Source organism: Eumetopias jubatus, unplaced genomic scaffold (genome assembly GCF_037043125.1).
Source record: "Eumetopias jubatus isolate StellerSeaLion01/CBP00866 unplaced genomic scaffold, mEumJub1_p1.0 scaffold_4, whole genome shotgun sequence".
In the NCBI taxonomy this organism is placed as follows: domain Eukaryota; kingdom Metazoa; phylum Chordata; class Mammalia; order Carnivora; family Otariidae; genus Eumetopias; species Eumetopias jubatus.
This window is the reverse complement of record NW_028274810.1, coordinates 63,410,651-63,432,271: the sequence shown is the minus strand read 5'-3', so window position 1 is coordinate 63,432,271 and position 21,621 is coordinate 63,410,651. Positions and strand designations below refer to the sequence as shown.

General features: G+C 54.1%; 1 protein-coding gene across 1 annotated transcript in view; it reads left to right on the top strand.

Annotated features, from left to right (window-relative positions):
• Positions 1–21,621, top strand: part of ACOT11 (acyl-CoA thioesterase 11) — a 51,199-nt gene that overhangs the window by 11,875 nt on the left and 17,703 nt on the right. Inside the window, exons 2-5 of the mRNA XM_028106938.2 lie at positions 14,262–14,472; positions 15,478–15,547; positions 20,020–20,080; positions 21,215–21,313. Of these exons, the coding sequence (XP_027962739.1) occupies positions 14,334–14,472; positions 15,478–15,547; positions 20,020–20,080; positions 21,215–21,313 (369 nt within the window). The 5' untranslated portion in view covers positions 14,262–14,333. The remainder of the gene's footprint in view (positions 1–14,261; positions 14,473–15,477; positions 15,548–20,019; positions 20,081–21,214; positions 21,314–21,621) is intronic.

Below are 21,621 nucleotides of genomic sequence, written 5' to 3'. Positions count from 1 at the left end.
GGGGAGATGTGGGTCAAAGGGTACAAACTTTCAGTTACAAGATGACTAAGTTCTGGAGACCTGGTGTACAGTGTGCAGACCACCGTTAACAACAATGTATCACCTACTTGAAATTTGCTAAGAGAGTAATTCTCAGGTGTTCTCAACCCCCCCTCACCCCCCCGCCCCAAACAGGGTAACTGTAAGGTGATGGATTTTTAATTAGCTTGACTGTGGTCATCCTTCCACAATGTATACATATGTCAAAACATCACATTGTGTGATCTTAAATATAGACAACTTTTATTTGCCAATCCCTGGGACTTTAGGGAGCCATGGGACCTGGTCCCATGCCCAAGGAGTCTCCTATTTCTGCATGTCTGCACCCACTTCACAGTCTGGGAAGCGCCCTACCAGCTTTATCTTGTCTGGTTGTTCGGAAGCCCAGCGAGTTGCCAGGCAGCCCCCCGTGGCACCTCTGCTGTGGCCCGTCCCTCAGGAAGGGATGCTCACTGCCCCATGGCGGTGCCGAACCCCAACCTCACCACTCCTTGCTGGTGTCCTATTTGTGACCTCTAGAGCAGGCTGTGATCTGCCCCCGGGGGTGTGGCCCTGCTAGGTGTGGCCCATTCCCAAGCCTGGAAAGTGGTCAGAGGTCGAGAAGGGGTGTGGCTCTTAAGCCTTCCTAAAGCAGCCTCAGGTTTCCACCATCCTCCAGGGCCGAGCTGAATCAGGTGGGTCTCAATTTCCATTTGATCCCTTGTGGGGGGGGCGTGTGTGGCAAGACCCAGCTCCTGTCCTTCTCTGGGATACTACCCTGTGTGAGCGGTGGCAGGGACAAATGGGGGTTCTGGAGTCAGAAGATTCTGGCTGGCTCTGGGCTAGTAGGCTAGTGGCTGGCTACTCCTTTCTCAGCCTTAGTTTCCTTGTCTGTAACATGGGGCTCTGGGCGTAGTGATGGGCCCGGTCACATACGCCAAGCTGGTTAGTGCCATGCTGGCTTTCCCACAGAGAAGACAAGTTTTAAGATTGAGTGGTATGCCTCCAGGCTTTGAGGGCGGTGGGGTACATGGGGAAGGGGGCTGGAGAGGGGAAGGGGCCCAAGGACCATGACTTTGGGGCAAGGGAAGGGGCAAGCCCCACATTGTTCTCAGCACTCCCCACCCCCCTCAGGGCCCCGTGGGACTCTGAGTTTACTTGATCCCCACCCCCTTGCTTAAGACTAAGAGAAGGTGTGTCTCACCATGCAAACTGGTCCTCAGCAAGGCAGGCAGGAGAGTGGGATGGACTTCTGAGCCCACTAGGCCCTCTGGGTAGGCCATTGTGGGGGTGATGATGGTGGCTGGGGTGCTGAGACCCCTCTGGTGCCGGCGGGATGGACTGTCAGAGACCGCAGCTCTTCCAGCTCTTTCTCCATATCACCTGGAAGGCAATTCATGGAGGTTCTCCAAAGTGCCAGGCTCTGTCTCAGAAGTCCCATGGACTATATGATCTAATCTGCCTCCAGGGCTGATGTCCCCCCTGCAGCACCCCGGCCAGGCTCTGGAGTCAGAACCCAAGTCCACTCCCCCCCGCCTTTCTTTCTCTCTCTCTTTTTTTTTTTTCTTTTTAATAAACTCTATGCCTAATGTGGGGCTCAAACTCACGACTCAGAGATCAAGAGTTGCATGTTCTTCCCACAAAGCCAGCTGGGCACCCCACCCCTCTGCCTTTTACTGGCTGCCTGTCTTCCAGTGGATCTTTCCATGTTCCTTGTCTGAGTTTCCTTTTCTTCAGCCATAAATAAGGACTCCTGCTTCAGAGTGGACTTGAGAATTCCCAAGGACTAGGCCTGGCACACAGTTGGTGCACAGTAGATGGTAGCCATAGATTTATAAAATGGCATCTTCAAGCTTCTGCCAGGCCAATTCTTGGGCAGCCCCTGTCTGTAGGCAGCTCTCTGGCTTGGGGAGATCCCTCTCCTACTGGCTGTGTCCCATCAGCAGCCAGATGAGACCTCCGGTATCTCCCAGCTTCTAAGGCAGATAAGACCCCTTCCCTGTACCCAGGTCCCCTTCCAACTACTTCCTGGTTTCTTCGCGCCCCTTTCCCAGAAAAATCTCTGCAAGAGTTTTCTGTGGTCCCTGCTTCTGCTTCTTTACCTCTTACCCTGTCCCTAATCCATGACTCCTCTCCCTGCCCTCCCTCCACCCCCTTACAGCTTCTCTGCTCATCTGCTGGGACTGCTCAGCTCCTTGACCAGCAGGTGCCCTTGCGGAGACCCACCCCAGGTATCTGGTCCGTCGGCGGGAATGGCTGGGGGGTTGGGCCTAACTGGGACTGACCGCCCTGCTGTTCTTCCAGCAGCCAGAGTTGTCCCAGATCCTCCTTGGGCTCTTTGCACCCTCTGTTCCCCTGCCTTGGAACCCTGTGTCTCCAGAGCCTTGCATGAGTGCTCCTGCTTTCATTCATTCAGAGCTGGGCCTTGAAGCCTCCTTGATTACCTAGGCTGAATTAGCATCTACCACTCCACCACCTTCTCTTTTCATCACATCCGCTGTTTCTTACAGCACTTTTCAGTCTCTAAAATGATCATGTTCCTTTGCTTGTTTATTGCCTGTCCATCAGAGAACACATTTAATGTTGTATTCCCAGCATCTTGAGGGAATGAATGGGAGTTTTAAAAAAGATTGATGTTGATCCCCAGGCAGCATTGGCCTCTTTCTAGCCTTGTGCACCCCTGTATGGTCTTGTTTTGTTTTGTTTTTTGAAGATTTATTTTTTAAGTAATCTCTACCTCCAACGTGTAGCTCAAACTCAGAACCCTGAGATCAAGGGTCACATGCTCTCCCGACTGAGCCAGCTACGTGCCCCTTGTCTTGGTTTTCTCTCTTACTGAACCTCCTGTCCTCTGACCCAGCCAGCACTGAGACGTGTAGCAGGAGGCCCATGACCAGGCCACAAGTAGCCCTACCCCCTCATGGTCTCCCTCCTGCCCGGTTTTCTTCCCCTGCTACCCCTCCCCTCAGCTCCCCCTCACGGGGCTGGGCCTTGTGCTGCCCACCACACCCCGGCTGCAGGCTGCCTCCTCCCTGTCACCGCATCGTTCCCTGCCCTAATCACGTCCCCACCCTCAGCACAGCAGAAGCCTTCAGCCGGAATCGGCACTGCTGTGGGGCGATGAAATGAGGAAATCGTGAGGCCGCTTCTGCAGATCCAACCATGAAGCTGGAGCCTCCCCAGCAGCCGTATCACTTAAAACAAAGTGAGGGCGACAGAAAGACAAAAACACAGGTGGATCCCATGAATCCTGTTCATTTCACCCCTTGGTCTTGTGTTCATATGTTACTGCCTTTCAGGTAGCCACCTGCAACCAGGTTTATCTTTGTCCCAGCTGTTTGATCACATGTTGAATGGAACAGACAAATGTGGTGCTCTACTGGAGACCCCTCCAATCGAACACATTTTCACATTTTTACTGAGCATTTACAATATTCTGGGTCTGTGCAAATGCAAACTGCACAGAATGTGTCTATTCCTGCCTCGTGATCTCTTCCCTTGCTCCTGGGATGCCGTGTTCCCAGTGAACCCGAGCTGGTTTCCAGGGATCTCTGCCTACTCTCCCTTTGTGAGGGGTCTCGAGCCTTTCAGGGGCCTGGGAAAGGAGAGATCCCGGCAACCGATGCATCTGCTTCGACTGCGTGTGGACGCCCGTTGGAGGCCTCTGTGGCATGCCACAGTCTTTTGCCTGTTCAACATCTTGGCTCGTGGCTGAAGCGAAGCCCTGGTAGTTGGTAGACAGTTGGCGGGTTCACCTGGCAGGGATTGTCACAGAGCAGGGCCGAGAGGGCCATCTGATGCTACCGCTGCTGGAGCTTCCCTGCCCCTTTCCTGTCCTCCCAAAGCCTGGGTCCTCGTCCTCAAGCTCGGCGTGGCCTCTGCGAAGGCTGCCGAGCCAGTCGTGGCAGGCGTCTCTCACCCCCAGGCACCGTGCAGGCTCCTGGCGAGGACGATTTCCTGGGTCACTCATCAATGCCTGGATTTGTAGTAACATGAAGAGCTGACACTTTTTAATTACTTTCCCTGGGTCAGAGTCTGTGCTAAGCACCTGGCGCGTATAATCTCACTGAATCCTGTCAGTGATATTATTATTCCCATTTTATAGATGTGGAAAGTGAGGTTTACAGTAGCTGTAGTACTAAAGGGCTTCAGGTTATCCAGGGAGACAGGAGGAGCCGGCACTCCAACACAGCTTCTGTCCCCTGGGCCTCGCTGTGGCCCTCCTGCCGGCTCCCTGGCCTTCCTGTCTGCTTCCTTCTTCTCTCTCTGCCCTGCTCATCCTTTCCTCCACAAGCCCTTCTCACACTCCTCGGAGACAGTGTAGGACACACGGGGACAGGTATGAGAAGGCCACCTTGCGGCTGGAGAACTCGGGGCTCAGGGAAGGCCCTGGGAGTGCCCCGGGAGAACCAGCAGGGCACCTGCTCAGCGCGGCAGCCTCTGCCAGAGCCCAGGCCCGGCTCCGCGTCTCTGACCCTTCCAGCTGGCCACTCGGGGCCTCCAAAGCAGCCTCTTGGAGTTGGCGGTCCTTTGCCAGGCCTATTCTAGCGCCTGGTTCACTCCTTGCCAGTGTAAGGAATGCAGCTGCGGCTAAAGTCATAGCTCTCACTTGGACCACTCCTCTGCTTTGGAATGGTTTCTTGAAGACTTTGCGGGGGGTTGGGGGGGGCAAAAGTTGGTGTGCTGTGTGAGGGGAAGCTGGGCGAGGTGGGAGAGAAGAGACGAGAGGACTGCAGACCCCCGGGGGCGGGGCAGGAGAACTGGGGGCATCTGGGGCCTCCTGCCTAAGCGTGGGAGAAGGGGCCCCACCTGCTGGGGAGGACAGGACCCCATCCCTCAGCACGAGGGGCCTGCAGGGCTGGAGAAGCAGCTGGAGCCTCAGAGGGGCCATGGTCTGCCAGCTTCCTGGGGCAGGAAGTCCTGGCTGTGTGGCCAGAATCCCTCCCGCGGGGCTGAGAGCAGCTCAGGCCTGAGGAATGTGTGCAGCTGGGGGCGGGGGTGGGTAGAAGGGGTCCCTTCCTGCCCTGTTACTTCTCCCTCTGCCTCTCTTCTACTTCTGTTCCCTACCAGCCTCTGTGCTGTGACCTCATGGTTTCCCATTCTCTCTCCCCTCCCCTTCCCTTCTTTCCCTCCTTCTCTCTCTGTAACCTCTCTCTCCTCCCTACTTCCCTCTTCTGACTCTTTCTCCCTCTCCGCCTTGCCGCCCTGGAGGGGCTTGGGGTTCCTGCTGCTGTGCCCGGCTCCAAGGTGAGCGGGGCGTGCCCGCAGGAGCTCGGGTGCCCGTTGCCATGGTGACCCAGAGGCAGGTTGGAAGCAGTTTTGGCAGTCACCTCTCGCTGTAACGGCCCCTCCTAGGTCGCCCCATCTAGACCTTGGCTCCGGGAGGGCAGGGCCCCACTCAGGCTTGTCCACCAGGCGGGCCCTACTCAGCCTCTCAAGAAGCGCTGGAGTAAAAGGGAAGCAGAACCCCCACAAATTACAAAGCACTTGTCTCCCTCCTTTATACCTCAGGACAGCTCTGCAGGGGGCTCATTAGTCACACCTTACTGATGGGGGAGCAGGTGTGTGTTGTTGAACACGTGAGTAACTGGGTGGAGAGGAAGCGAGTTCCCCGGGGCCCCTGTGCCTCTGAGGGTAGGTCTGGGACTCCCTTGCATCGGCCCGCCTCCAGAATCCACTGGCCCACACCGCCTCCGCTCCCCACATTTCCATTTCCCCAAAGTGAGAAACAAAGGCTGGGGGCATCCGTGGTGGTTCAGGAGAGACAAGTCCCTGTCCAGCCAACGGCCCCCTCACAAAGGCAGAGCACCTCACAGTTAGCTGAGTGCCTTTGGTTTGGGGACCTCCCTTAATCCTCACACTACTCTTGGATGGAGGTGGGGTGGGGGTATTTGTCTTTTTTTTTTTCCCCAAGGAGGAGATAACTTCTCAGTAACTTACCCAAGGTCCGCCTGACTCTAAAGACCTTTGGACAGAGATTCACCTGTGCCTCAGTTTCCCCATCCACACAAGCAAGCAGTTGTAATCAATCTCCAAAGCCCTTCTCACTCTCATGGTGGAAGAAGGGTCTGTTGTGTAGATGGAGGCAGGGGGCCAGGGTTCTGTGGTTCAGAGCTGGGGGACCGTGGGCAGGACTTGGGACTACTCTGGGCTTGGGTCCCCTGGGTACCTTGCCAGGGACAACGCTTCAAATATTTGTCCATGGGACAGATGAGGTACAGATGGGAAAGCATTCAGAAAAGGCCCTCCTCACCCTGGCTGGCAGCCTTCTCAGTGGGACAGGGGGAGTTTTCAAGATGACCTAGCTGAGGGTAGGTGTCAGATTTCAGACAAAGTTATTTTTACCCTTGGGGGTGGAGGGAGTCAGGTGATGTTTAGGCTCTTTTCTAGAATGGGGTGAGGGGGCAGGGGTGGGAGTTGGGCCTCTGGTGGGGAACCTCACCTGACCTCATGGCTGACATTCTCCCTGGTCTACATGGGGTGACACTAGTGGAGATTGGGGACCCACTGAACAAACTCATTCATTTGGTCCACAGCAAGCCAGGCACTATGCTGGGCCCTGTGGGTACCAGGAGTAGAGAGACAGGGCTTCTGCCTGGTGGGTCTTCAGATTCAGGCCACCCAAATACTCCCACAATTCAGTGAACATTATTGGAGTGGACAGCATTAGAGAGGAGAGGTACGTTGTGCCAGAAGCATGAGAGTGGGGAAGAGGTAATGGATCTGAATGGTGAGTAGGCTTTGCAGACACAGAGAGTGCTCCAGGCACAGCGAACAGCATGGGCAAAGGCCCTGCAGTGGGAGGTGTGACAGGGCACTCTGTGGGGCCTCATGGGCCTTGGTAAGGGGTTCTTCCTGTAAGCCAAACCCTTCATGGTTGGAAAGAATCTTGGAGACTATCTAGTTAAACGTCCCACTGGACAGATGAGGAAACTGAGGCCTACATAGCTAATAATGAAACCTATCATTTTTACCATGCCAAATATGCCTGCTTCCAATACCTTTAAAAAAAAAAAAATGTTTGGCATTTCACATTTAATTTATGTTAAATGAGCAGACTTACCTGATATTCGTCTAAAATGGTTTCTCTTAAGAATTAAAAAAATAATTTATTGAGGTGAAATACACATAATATGTAATTCACCATTTTCAAGTACACAGTGCAGTGGAACTTGGTACATTCACAATTTGGGCCACCACCGCCTCTGTCTAGATCCAAAACTTTTCTGTCAGTACAAAGTAAAGCCCGTTACCCTTTAAGAAGTTTCTCCCCTGTTGTCCCTCCCCAGCCCCAGGCAGCCACCAGTTTGCTTTCTGTCTCTGGGTTTGTCTATGCTGGAGACTTCACGGGACCGTGCAATAGGTGATCTTTTGTGTCTGGCTTGTTTCACTCAGCATGATGTTTCTGAAATTCAGCCACGTTTTACGTATGGCTGCTTCGTTCCTTCTCCTGTCTGACTAATGTTCCATTGTATGTACATACCACAGTTGGTCCGTCCATTTATTCACCGATGGACGTTTGGACTGTTTCCATCTTTTGGCTATTGTGAATAGTGCCGCTATGAACATGGGTGTGGATACATTTGTTGGAGTCTTTGTTTTCAGTTCCTTTGGGTCTCTACCTAGGAATGGAGTTGCAAAGTCATACGGCGTTTCTATGCTCAGCTTTTTGAGGACCTGCCAAACTGTTTTCCACAGTGGCTCCAACATCTTCTATCCCCCCTGCCCCAGCAGCGTACCGTGTTCTCCAGCCCCTTGCCAACACTTGTTATTGTCCATGATTTTGCTTATAGCCATTCTAGTGTTCACTGTCTTTTAGAATCCTCACTGTGAGCTCAGGTTCTTTTATTTATCTTTTAGGCAGATGAGGAAGCTGAGTCACGGAGAGGTGAAACAACTTTTTCCAAGGTCTTCCGGGAAGGATGAGCTGGTGAAATTTCCATTAATATTCACTTTTACAGGAAGACAACTAAACTGAAAATGTCCCGTGAGGCTCTACTTCTGAAGGGGGGATGGGGCTACCCTGAGGAAAGCTTGGCTTTACCTCAGAGTTTCTATTTTGCTCTGTATCCCTCCTCCCTTCCTCATCAGGTGGGGGTGTAGGGTGGGATTAGAGGGCTGGAGGCCCTCCCATCTCCCTCTTTCATGCTGGCAGAGCATAAGAGCTGGCTCTCAGAAGAAGGGAGAAACCCAGTGCCTGATCAGCCCACGCCACACTGTGCGCTCTGGACAGAGACTCAGGGCCGTGGCCTCTGTTCTCCTTCGTCACTGACTGGCTGTGAGACTTGGAGTCATTTGCTTCTTCTCTCTGAGTCTTAGACTGGAAGAACTTCTTTCATCTTCCCCAGCCCCAAGGCCCCGTGAAAGTTCTAGAGAGATGTAAATGTGGACTTCGGCTGGTCGGTCTGGGATTGCCTTAAACTCTACCATTTCCCAGGGGCTGCTCAGAAGCAAGGTATCTAAGTTGGCTCATCAGTAAAATGGGTAGAATAATAATGCCTCACAGGGTAGATGTAAAAATTACTGAGATAATCCATATGAAATGTCCTAGCACAGAACTCCATACATAGCAGGTGTTCAATAAATGTCGAACCAAGTGAATGGCACATAGGAGGTGCTTACTACAAAATACTGGTTTAATTTTCTACCTTTCCCACCCCATAATCTTGACAAATGTCAAGTGCCAGCACAGCCTGTAGCCAGAAGTAAAATGAGGATGTTTGTAGAGGGCACTGGGGACCATTATTTATCCTATAGAATGCAGATATGAGCTGATGTTATATGACAATCATAAACCAATGGAACAGCCCACTGGGGTCCTCCTAGCCCTTAGGCTGGCTTCCTGGATGAGAGCTCTCTCTTTTTCTCTACAAGTTTGGTAACCACTGCTATCCCTTTTTGCCTTTTTTTGTCTGCTGGGAACCTCAGGACAAAATGCAATTCTCTATGGCAGCATTTTTGAGCAATTGGATTCCTAACATAATCCTCTCTTCCCTTATTTGGTTCCTCAGCTTTGTTTGCATTTTGGCTCTGGGTGCCAAGTGGGGTCTGTGTGCTGTGCACATGCAGACTGCCTCAGAGCCTTTTTTGGGAGGAAGGTAGGGAGCAGGCCTGAAGGGGAGTTTGGGAGGTTGACAAATGCTCCCGCTTTGCTGGTGGGGAAACCGCCAGGAGGACACCCTGGTTTCTCTGAGAGGCTGGATCCCTCTTTGTGGGGACAGGCCATCTGGTTTGGACAGCTTCCTTTCAGCGCTTAGAACGGCCTGCCTCAGGCAATCAGGTCTTTCATGGGATCTGGCCAGTGGCTCCTAGGGTAGTCCAAAGCTGCTTCTCCCTGCGCCCCACCACGGGGCCTGCCTTCTGGTCCCCACTCCCTCAGGAAGTGGGGAGGGAGGAACAGGGGCTTTGCAGTCTCCTATCCAGGCTGGAATTTTTGTTCCACTGTCACTAGCTTGAATTCTCACAGAGGCTCACAGCCTTGTCCCCTCACAGGGTGGCCCTGAGGTTCTGGTGAACTCAGGTGAGAAAGTACTATGTTTGGGTCTCTCCTGGCTATATTTCTGTAGGAAGCCCAAACTCAGCTTTATAATGCTAACAGTAAATGCTCGGTCAATGTTGGCCCTGTGGTGGGTATGCACTAGCCTCAAACACTCAATCTCGTTTAATTTCATCCCCACAATGACACTTAGAGGTAGGTGTTAGAATCCCGTTCTTACAGATGAGGAAACTGAGGCCCACAGAGGTTGAGCATCTTGCCCAAGGTCACACGAGTTAGTTGTGGAACCGAACTTGAACCCCGGCCAGGCCAACTCCTAAGGTCTGTGTACAGACAGCCTCATGTCATGGTGGGTCGGTTGAGAGATCACGTAAGCCTGCTCCTCCCTGCCAAGACAGGTGGGTCTCCTCTGCTCTAGCCCTGTTCCAGATGGTTCTTGAAGGCACTAAGATCTATCTGCTGGCTGGTCTCATTTCCTGGCTCATCACTGTAGGCCACACCCTTCTCCAGGAATCTTCCACAGTTCCTGGAGACTCCTTGGCCCTTCTCCCTTTGACTCCACCTAGTACTTTCCACCTACTTCCTTTGGCCCCATGGGTCGTATCACCCAAGCCACTGTCATTCTACTCTCCCTTTCTGCTGTTCTTCATGTCCTTTCTGCCTCGTCTTCAAGCCTCAGCTCTAGAGCCACCCTGTCTCTCGCGTTTTCCTTCCTTTTCCTCTTTTGTAGGTGTTTTTTGGCATCTGCTCTGTGGCAGTCCTGAGTCTGTCCCTGTCCCATGGGAATGCCTGTCTGATGGCAGAGGTGGCTCACAAAACAGTGACCACACAGTTTGGTTAGGGCTGTGATAGACACAGACGAGGTTGCGGGGCCAGGGAGGCCCTAACTCCCTCTGGGGAAGAGGTGATGGGGACTTGAAGAGGGTGGACGAAGGGCTCACCTGGCACATAGGGCAGTTACAAGGATCCTAGGCAGAAGCAGCACCCACATGGTGAGGGGGTGGAGCTGGGTGAGAGTGGTGCTCTGAGAAATGGCATGTGGTCTCTAGCTTGGGAGAGCCGCTGCAGGACCTGCAGAGTGGGGCCTTGATCCTGAGAGCAACAGGGAGCCATTGAGGAATCTTGAGCAGGGGAGGTGTCTGGTCAGGCTGGCTCTTCAGAAAGGTCTGTGTGGTCCTGAGGGACAAATGAAGTCCCACAGTGGGGGGAGTTATAAAGACTGGACCTAGTGTCCCTGCAAGGCAGGGTACGGAAAGCTATGGTTGTCGTGTTGGTGGATTTGCTGTTGGGAAAGATGGGCCTGGTGCTTGTGGAAGCTAGAAGGAGGTGGAGAGACTGGAGGCCTGTGGACGGGCTGTGGGAACAGTCTAGTGAGCTAGCAGTGCCTGGGGGGGGCCTGAGGGTTTAGGGAGGCGGGTCACTGGGACTTGGTACTTGGAAGAGAGAGGAAATCGAGGTTAAGTCTGTTGGTGTGGGGTTGCTGTCACAGGAGGGCTCATCCTGGCTCCTCAGCTGTGTGATCCAGGGCCAGTCTTTCCCTCTGTGTGCGCCAGTCTCCCTAGCTATGAAGGGATTGGGTGAAGTGGTCCCTTCTGCTCTGACCCAGCAGGTCTATGGCATGGCTGTGGCCCAGGAGGAGGGACACAGGGCCCATGGTGTAGCCAGCTGAGGCCAGGTCTGGGCTGACCAAATCTGGCCAGGTCTGCTGTGGTCTGGGGCCAGTGTAGGCATATCTGTCCTCTGAGAGGGCACAAACTCTGACCCCCGGATGCCCTCCCCACCTTCATAGCAGGCTCTGCCCTCCCAGTCAGCTGTCTTGGCTCAGCCTGGCCTGGCCGCTCCAGGCCCTGACTCCATCCAGGGCCTCTGCTCTCCCCGGGACTGGCCCTGGGAGGAGTGGCCTGGCTCTGGGACCCCATTGGCCGAACCTGGTCTGGGCTGCACACGCCCCTGCCTCCCAGGCTGCTGCCTGCCCAACTTGGGATAGGAGGAGGGCCAGCCTGGCCTGCCATGACATGGGCAGACTGCCTTGGAGCTAAGGAAGGAGTTGGAGTCTGAGAGGCCGTGCCTGGGGCCACTGGTGCTGCTCTGTCCCCTCCACTCATGCTCCAGCCCAGGGGCCCTGCGCCCCCCTCTTGGATGAGAGTGGGGGATGGCCACCGTGGGTCTTGTCCCTCAGTTTGCCTGGGAGCTCAGCCCTGCTCAGAGGAGCATGATATTTCCTGTCTGATAGTGTGGCAGGACCTCTCAGCTTTCTCAGTGGCAATGTCAGCCGGACATGCGAGAACCCTGTAGGGGCAGAGTCCAGTCCTGGAACCAGGACCGGTGGTGCCTTAGGGATTGGCAATCTTCCCCTGCCCCTGCCTGCCCAGTGAGTGACAGATGAAGTTCAGGAGAGGCGGGGACATGCTCAGAATCACATAGCACCAGAGAGACAGGGCTAGGATTTGAACTCAAGTCTGTCTCTGCTCGTCCCTCCACAAACCTTTGATGAGGTCCTACTGTGGGCCAGGCCCTTCTAAGCATGAGCTTCTCAGAGGGAATGGACCAGTTTATCTTTGTTCTCTCGACGTTTGGTCTCAGGGCACAGAAGAAGTGCTCAGTGAATGAATGAATGAATGAATGAATGAATGAACAAATAAGGCAAAGATCCTGCCTCCTCCAGGCCTGTAGAGTCCAATGGGAGGGTAGCGACTCCTTTTCATAGAACAGGAAATAGGAGGCTGTTGAGAGTGGAGACTGACCAGGTGAAAAGCAGAGGGAGGACTGGAACTCAGATGTCCCACCGGCTGGTCTAGGGCTGTTTCCATCCTCACTTTCCACATCTGTAAAATGGGGTCAACAGTCCTCACCCTCTGCCTTCCTTGTGAGGATCCAGTGGGGTGGTAGACGTGAAAATCGGTTTGTGAAGCAGGGACATTGTGTGTAGGGCTTCCTTGTGTGCATGCCTGGAACTGCTCAGAAATCCCATTATGTTCTGCTACCTTTCTTCTGACCGCTTACCCTTTGCATCTTGCTTCCCCTATTTCCCTAGCTTGCTCTATGACTTCTTTCTGGAATGTTCTGCCCAGAACCCCTGGCTGTGGGACAGGTTTGGGAAGAGTACGGGTGACTGGAGTCTCTCTGCCTCCTCCCTCTACCATCTCCCGCACCCAGAAAGGCAGCCATGCAGCCACATCTATGCAGGCCTCCAATGCACAACAGGCTGGAAATGCCTTGGCAGCGGTTACCATGGTGATGGGTCCTGCTGCTCGGACCACAGTGGTCTGCCAGATGCCAGCAGGAGCCTGCAAGCCTGGCAGCCTGGCACCCTGGCACCCTGCAGGCCTCTTCCCAGGCTAAGTGTTCCTGGGGCTGCCTCGTCTCTCTCCTTGATGCCGAGCACTGTACCTCATACCCAGGGGTTCTCAGGAATGAGCTGCCTCTCTAGGGACCCATAAGCTGTTCTGGGTCAGACAGGCCTGGTTTGAATCCCAGTTCTGCTACTTGGGGGTCAGTGACCTTGAACAAGTCACCTTGGTGTGTTTTGAATTTGTTAAATTGGCTATGGGAGCCTCATGGGGGAACTTAGCCAAGGAGGACAGACCCCAGCACAAGAGCCATCCTTGCTCCCGTCTGCAGCTGTGGTGGGGTCAGTGTTGGGTCGTGGCGCTGGGGCATCTCAGCTCCAGCAGTAGACAGTGTAGTGTGGTGGGTAGGACCTCAGACTCTGTAGCCAGACCTTGGGCCACAGCTGTGCTCGCCACTTCCTGGAGCGTCACCTGCAGAGTGAGGGTAGCCATGAACCCACCTCAGGGGTTTGTTGAGTGGATAAAATGGAATTTGGACATGCGAAGTGCTTAGAAGAGTATTTGACGCCTAGGAAGCGTGCTGCAAGTGTTGGCAGCGATTGGTACAGTGGCCACGAGAATTGGAACTCGTGTCACTTCTCTCACACAGGCAGAGGTACTCAGCTCTCGTTCACAGCCTGTTAGGGAGAGCGGCCCAGAGAGACAGGAGGCCCCCTTCTTCATCCCACCCCATCCAGAGTACTGCCGGGTCCCCCCCATCCCTTCTGCCTGCGGACAGGCAAGCTAGGCCCTGGGTAGAAACTCCACCCCCAGTTCATGAGTTTGAGGACTTTTCTCTGCTGTTCCTCCAGCCGGCGGCTGCTGTCGCCCTGGCCTGGATCAGACAGCTGGTTGGTGGCGGCCCAGAGCCCTCCTGGTCAGGAAAGCCAAGTGCTGAGGACAGATGAACACCCAACGGAGGTGCCGCCTCTGATGTCATCCGAAGAATGAGGGAGCCCGAGGAAGGGCGCTCGGGGGGTGAAATAGGAGCTGCTTCTGGGAACACTTTATTGGGAACAGATCCCCAGACCTGACTGCTAGAGCGCTCACCAGGCCTCCCTGCATAGAGGGTGGGGGGGGATCTTTCAAGAATGAAGGTCAGTCTGAGGCACAACTTTAGCAAGCTGGCCCACGAGCAGAAGGGAGGACTGAATTTCTCTCCCCGTCCCTCAGGTTCAACCAAGGTCCTGCTAACATGGAGTTGGTGTCCAGAAGGAAGCTGGGTGGAACTGGCATCCAGTGAGCCCCCTGGGCTCCGAGTGCCTAGGCTGGAGGGTGGTGGCCGCTCTTGGAGTTGGGGTCTGGTGGGAGGTGGCCCCGGGGTGCTCTCCGCTCCCCCTGTGGCACTCAGCTCTTGGGACATGCAGACCTGGGAGAGCCTGCAGCGAGCTGACCTTTCTGTCCCCACCTTTTCCCAGGGCATCGCCTCTGTGTTCTCGAGCCGCACGTCCCGGAAGTCAGCCTCTCGCTCAGAGCACGCCGATGGTGCCATGGCAGACGGTGAGGGGTACCGGAGCCCTACGGAGGTGCAGATGAGCCAGATGGTGCTGCCTTGCCACACCAACCAGCGCGGCGAGCTGAGTGTTGGGCAGCTGCTCAAGTGGATCGACACCACCGCCTGCCTGTCCGGTGAGGCTCCGCCTGGCACAGGTGTCCTCCCGCCGGTGCCCGCCACCTGGAGGAGAGGCCTCGATCCTCAGAGATGGTCACTGTCCCCCCCGAGCGCCACGCTCATTCCTCATCCTGCTCTTTGCTCACGCTGCTCCACCTGCCTGAAATGTCCCCTCCCAGTTCTCGATGCTCAGCTCGGGCCCACCCTCTCTCCCCCCAACGCCCACAGCTCTGAGGGCTGGCCTGCACCCTCGGGTACCTGCTCCAACACAGTGCCGCCTCAAGTGGGGCTGCCCCAGACTGGCCTGAGGGCGCCGTGAGCCAGGGCCACAGCTGCCTGCCTTCCTGAGTTGAGTGGAGCTGAAGCGAGCTCATTCCTCTCCTTTTGGAGTCTGAGTATTCTCCAACCCACAGGAAGCTCGCAGCCCGGTGGGGGCACAGACAGGTGACCTCCTTGCCCCCTCCCCCCCGGCACTGCTTGATGGGAGCTGGGCAAAAGGCACAGTTGGGTCTGTGGGAGAACAGACCAGAGGCCCTGACCCCACCCCGGGCAGGGGAGGAATTCCCAAGGGACTAAGGCGGCGGTGAGCACAGTCCCGAGGGGAAGAGTGACTCAGCCAACAAAATAGAGGTGGGTGAAGCCCACGGCAGAGGCCAGAGGCGTGGCACCTGGGAAAGCTGGGAAGTAGAATAGCCCAGGGTGATCACTCAGTCATTCAACAGCCGCTCATTGGGTGTCTACCACGGGCCAGGCTCTGCTCCCGGCCTGGGGCCCAGAAGTGAACAAGACCGGCAATACTCTTGGCCCTCAAGCGACTTGCCGTCTCCCAGCAGGGAGAGACACCAGACAGACAAAACCCGGATAAACAAAGAGGGTCAGGGTGTAGTAATTGAGGTGAAGAAAGTAGAGGAGGGCTGGGGTGTGGGCCAAGAGGCACAGCCTTAGCTCGGGCCCCCTGACCTTTGCTCAGAGGCCTGGTGACATGGGGACGCTGCTAATGCACGGCTTTCTTCCGATACCAGCCGAGAGGCATGCTGGCTGCCCCTGCGTCACCGCTTCCATGGATGATATCTATTTTGAGCACACCATTAGGTAAGTGGCCCCCCCTGCTTCTTGGTCCCCTTGGTCTGCCCACCACAGAGCCAGGGCCCCTCCTCCATCTCCCCACCTGGTCGGCCTGTGAGCTGCCTGGAACCCTGGAATCTGACTCGACTGACTGAGGGCCTCTGCACAGCAGGTACAGGCCCCTCTGCAGGGGTCTGGGGGACCCACAGGCCAGCAGCTGGCCTGCTGCTGGGTGCTGTGGGGTGGGTTCCCGTGGCCAGGTTTGTGGTTGGACGTTGCTGAGGTGGCATCGTGAGGTGCTTTGCTGTGTGGCTTTGGGGAAGTCAGTCTCTTTCTCTGGGCCTCAGTTTTCTTATCTGCCAAATGGAAGGGATTAGACTTAATCGGTGCTTGTCCTTTGGAACTTGGACATTCTCTGGGGGTTGTTGGTCACTGGACTGTAGAAAGGTTTCTAGGCAAGATCCCTTGGCAAAGCCTGAGTCAGAAGTTTGGGCCATTCAACCTCTGCTTACGTACCTTCCGGAACGAGGAATTCACTACCTCACAGTTTTGTTTTGTGGTTGCCTTTTAAAATTTCTATCCTGGTTAGAAAACTCTGCATCACCCTGTGCTGAGCTTTACCTCCATTTAGCTTTGCTGGGACTCATGGAGCATGCCAAGCCCTTGGCCCAGGACAGGCCTCAGGGGTTGCACACAGTGTTCTGGCCTCCAGGACTGCTCCTAAACTCATCATCAGTGCCTAGGACACCAGACGCCAAGGGCTGATTCAGGACTTTCTGGGTACCCAGCATGTTGCGGTTAAGGAGAGAATTTGGCCAATCCCTGTCTTCATTTATTCGGTCTTTTGTCACTACTAGCATCTGTTCCGGACCAAGGCCCATGCTGGGTTTGGGGTATGCAAAGTCAACTGGAGCATAGTCCCTGTGCCCCAGGAACTCCCATTTGTCAGGAGGCAGATGTAGAAACATAATTTCAATTCAGAGGGGCACCTGCCTTGCTAATAATGATCTCTCACGTATGGGTGCTTTGTAACACTTTTTCTAAATATCTTTTATTTTAGTTTTTGATTTACAAAAAAGTTGTATCTCAGAAGATCGTATGGAGAGTTCCTACATATCTCACACCCAGCACCCAGTTTCCTATTATTAACATTTTAATTAGTACAGTACCTTTATCACTATGAATGAACTAATATTGATGTGTTATTTGTAATGCCTTTTAAATACATTAACTCATTTAATCCTCGGAACAATGCTACGAGGTTCTCGCTATTAGTATCCTCATTTTACAGATAAAGAAACTGAGGCACAGAGAGATGAAATAACTTGCTTAAGGTCATACAGATAGTGGAGGACCCAGGAGCCCCAGAGCTCTTGTTTTTAACCAGTGGGCCACATTTCCTGTATGTCTGGGGGTGAGTGTGATGGCATCGAGGGCTGTCAAAGGGGCTCCCTGGAGGAGGTGTTCGAGCTGGCTTCAGTACCATCAACACCATATGTATGACACTCTGAAGGAGCCACAGCTCCTCTGGGCCAGTTCTAGGTCTCTGCTGCCAACACCGTTTTTGGCACTCAGAGGAGGTAGGGAGGAGAGGGCTGGGGATAGGGAGTGGGCATGCGTGGTGGATGGACCTGCTGCAGGACTCAGAGAGTGAAGGTGAGTCTGGGCCAAGGAGGGTGTGGGTGGGAGGGGAAGCCAGAAAGGATCCTGGGAAGGAGGGCAAGCTGGGGATGGGTCAGGAGCAAGGTTGGTGACCAGGAAAGGCCTGACTGCCCCTGAGGCAACCTGCAGAAGGTTTTTTGGTTTGTTTTTGCTTTTGCCATTTAAAAATATTTCAAAATGTATCTCAAAGTGGTAAGAACTCCTTTAAACATAACCTCAACATCATTGCTACACCTAAACAAAATTAGCAATAATTTCTCGTGAACATCAAATAGCCAGTCAGCATTCAGGGGCTGTCTCCTAATTTTGTTTTTATTTTGTTTTGCTTTATAATTATTTTTGTTGTTCAAGTCAAGATGCAGATTAGGTTGCAACTGATTGCTGTGTCTCTTAAGTCTTTTTTATCTATAGATGCTCCCTCTCCCCCAGCACCCTGTCCCCTCACCATCTCTCTCCTTTTTTCCTCAGAATTTACTTGTGGAGGAGACCTGGTTGTTTGCCCTCTCAAGTTCTCCACCATCTGGGTTTTGCTGTTAGCATCACTGTGGTGTCATTTAATATGCTCCTCTGTTCCCGGCCAGTAAATTGGTCCCGGGGAAGGGCTTGCACAGGGCTCAGATTGTTTGCGGGAGCTGTCTCTCTGTGATGTGAAGAACACCCAGATGGTGTGTTGGGGAGCTAGACTAGGCGGAGGCTGGGCAGTGACCCTGGGGAAGGAGCCAGTTTTGGCCTGAGCTGTGGGATGGAAGAGTCAGGAGGGAAGAGGAGCTCAGGAGTCCAAATGGGTGTCTGCCTGGCTTTGGGGGAAGCTAGTCAGGAGGAGGGAGAGTGGAGGTAGGGGGGAAGAGGAAGAGGAAGAGACACAAATATCTCTTTTTGGGGGTGCCTGGGTGGCTCAGTCGTTAAGCATCTGCCTTCGGCTCAGGTCATGGTCCCAGGGTCCTGGGATCGAGCCCCGCATCGGGCTCCCTGCTCCGCGGGAAGCCTGCTTCTCCCTCTCCCACTCCCCCTGCTTGTGTTCCCTGTCTCGCTGTGTCTCTCTCTGTCAAATGGGTAAATAAAATTTCAAACAAACAAACAAACAAAAAACCCACAAATATCTCTTTTTTTAGCACCACAGAAAATAGGCTTATTTTTTATTTTAGGGATCACGGAAATTTTTTCCTAATTTCTTACCATGAAAACTCTTAAAACTCTAGAAAACTTGAATAGTGCAATGATCACCACCAGTGAGATTCAAGAGTTAACATTTTTTTGCTAAATATGCTTTATCTATATATGGATAAATAAATACGCATACTTCTTTCTCTCTCTCTCTCTCTCTGTCTTTTCTCAACTATTTGAAAGTAAGTTGCAGACATCTTGATACTTCAGCCCTCCACATGTCAGCATGCATCTCCTAGAAATGACAGTCCTTCCATGCCTACTAGGACTGCTGACAGAATAAACAGAAACGGACAAGTCCTTGGAAACAAGAGTTTCTGTTATTTATGGGGGCCAGGCCTGGCACTGGCTCTGTCACAGCCCCTCTCACTCGACCCTCAGTAGTCATGCATCTCGGTACTTCACAGACAAGGAGATAGGCTCAGAGAGGCAAAGTGACTCATCCAAGGTCACGCAACTCAGTAGTGTGACAGTCATGCTTGAGCTGGACTGGAACCCAGGCCCATGTAGTTCTTCCCGCTGTGTCCACTGCCGCCCCTTGACAGGCAGGCCCCTTGGAAGGGACCCTTCCCAGCTTTGGCAAGGAGGCTGTGTATTTGAGGAAGAAATTTGCACTGTGCCCTCTGTTTGTGAGCCAAGGCACAGAGAGATGAAAGGACTTGCTCAAGGTTGTCCCAGCCCCTGTCTGGCTCCTTCTCCTCGTCTATTCTCTGGGCACCCTCTGCTGCCTCTGAGCTGTGGGATGGAAGAGTCAGGAGGGAAGAGGAGCTCAGACATGGAGCTCCTCAGAAGAGGAGCTTAGACACGGAGCAGGCGAAGTGGCTCCTCTAGGGATTCTGACTGTTCATCCGGACATGGGAATTTTTCCAGAGGGAACAGGCTGCAGCTGGAAAAAGTGGGGCCACTGTAGTCCACAGAAGAGTCTAGAACCCTGGCTCTGTTACCTTTTAGTTGGGTAAACTCGGGCAGATGGCTTACCCTCTCTCATGTTCAATCCCCCTAAACCTATCTGTCAAGCTAATCTGGAGGCTCTAATGAGGTAATGCATGGTGCTTGGCACAGAGTAGGCTCGGCACAGAGTAGGCGTTCTTTAAATGTTTCCGTTTTCCTTCCCACCCTCTGTTTACAGTCCCTTGCACTTAGTGGGCTTTCAATAGATGTGGAGTGCGTTGATCCAGGAGGCCACTGTTTATGGAGGACCCAGCCGGTGCCATGTGCTAGGCCTTGGAGGGTCAATGCAGAGCAGGACAGATGTGATCCTGGCCCCAGTGGAGTTTAAGGATTGTGCGGGAGACGGAGTTGCCTCTGTTGGAAGAAGCGTCGGGAGGGTGAATCTTATCAAGTGACAGAGGGGCAGGGCAGGGCAGGTTCCCTGAGGAGGGGACTGTCGAGCCTCAAGCAAAGAGAAGCTTGAACATTCACTGGCCAGGGGAGAGGGGAATGAAATCATGCCACTTCTCCCAGCCTCTGCCTCCCCACCTGTAAAATGAGGTGCTCACGCTGTCTCGCCAGCTTGCTTTGAGGACTCAGTGACATTGCCAATGTGAACATGGCCTGTAAGCCATGACATTGCCCTGCCAGTTCCCCCAGCAGAGGGCCTGCAAGTGTCTGGGCCCCCTCTTCCTTCCCTTTCTCCCTTCTGGAAGGCCCACCTCCTGCTTTTCTCTCCCCAGTGTCGGACAAGTGGTGAATATCAAGGCCAAGGTGAACCGGGCCTTCAACTCCAGCATGGAGGTGTGTGGGGTGGCTGCTGCCTGGCTGTGGGTAGCAGGGTGGCTGGGGTTTCTACCTCCTCTCCCTTCTCAGCCCCCAGCCTGGGCACACTCACATTCACAGGGCCCTGGTGGAGGCAGCAGAGTTCGGGAACAGCTGGCCGGGCTGGGAGGATCCTAAGGCTCTTCCTGTCCAATACCCCATAACACAGAAGGGAAAACTGAGGCCCAGGGAGGGGAAGAGACTTGCCCCAGGTCACCAGGTCATATAGATTCCAACCCGAGACTTGACTTTCAGCCTCCTGGGTCTTCACATCTCACCTCAGACCCTCTTCAGCAGCCAGGTGGTCATGGGAAAGTGGGGAAGACAGCCGCTGAGCCTGACCCTGGAGGCAGCAGGGCTGGAGCAGGGAGAGCCTGGACTTCAGGGCATTGGCTTACCTCCCACAGCCTCTGTCTTCCCGTCGGTGAAATGGGAGCATGATTCCTGTGCTGTGGGGTTCTTAAGTGAGCTCTGCGAGCTCTGGGTGAGAGACTCTCTTTCCCACCTATGGATGGCAGTCCTGGGCAGCTTCCCCTAGCTGGGCCGCTGGTTACTGAGGGGCCATTGAGGCTGGGAGGGCAGAGTCCTGACTACCTCTGGGTACCCCCTGGACATCCCCCCAGATGTCTGTCTTTTCAGTATAGCCAACATTTTACCTACTTTAAGTCCTTTCCTAGATACAGTCTCATTTTCATTCTCCCCTAGGTATGTTCTTTCCCATTTCATTCATTCATTCATTCATTCATTCATTCATTCATTCATTCATATTTTAAGTAGGCTCCACGCCCAACGTGGGGCTTGAACTCACAACCCTGAGATTAAGAGTCACACGCTCTATCAACTGAGCCAGCCAGGCGCCCTGTGCTCACTCCCATTTTATAGATGAGGAAACCAAGGACCACAGAAGGGAAGTGACTTGCCCAAGGCTTTCCAGGGATCCAGGGGTAGAATCAGAACCTGTCTCAGGTTTCTGGCCTCCTAGACTCAGCAGGTGATACAGAAGCATGAGGCCTGGCCTGGGGCGGGCCCTCCTGTCTCATGGAGTTGTGGAGCCTCAGGTTGGGACCTCCATTTCTCCCCTCCTCACTCCTCCTACCTTTTCTTCCTCTCCAGGTGGGCATCCAGGTGGCCTCTGAGGACCTGTGCTCTGAGAAGCAGTGGAGTGTGTGCAAGGCCTTGGCCACCTTTGTGGCCCACCGGGAGCTCCCCAGGGTAGGGGGCTACACCTGGCCGCTCCATGCTGCTGGGCCGCCTGGCTGCTTGTCATGGCAGGCCGGGACCGGGGCCATGAGGTTGGGGGTTAGTGGAGGGGTGGAGGTGGGGGCGCTTCAGGGAATTCACAGAGGAAGCTCCCCCCGACTGTAGCCAGACCTCAGGCACCTTCCCTCGCTCCTCTTCCCCACCTCTCCGTGTGCGTCTCATGTGGGATTCTTCAGATCTCCCCATTCCCTTACGTGTCGTATAGACCTCCCCCATCTTCTGTGCCCTTGCCCAAGAAAGGGGTCTGGGGACATTTGGAG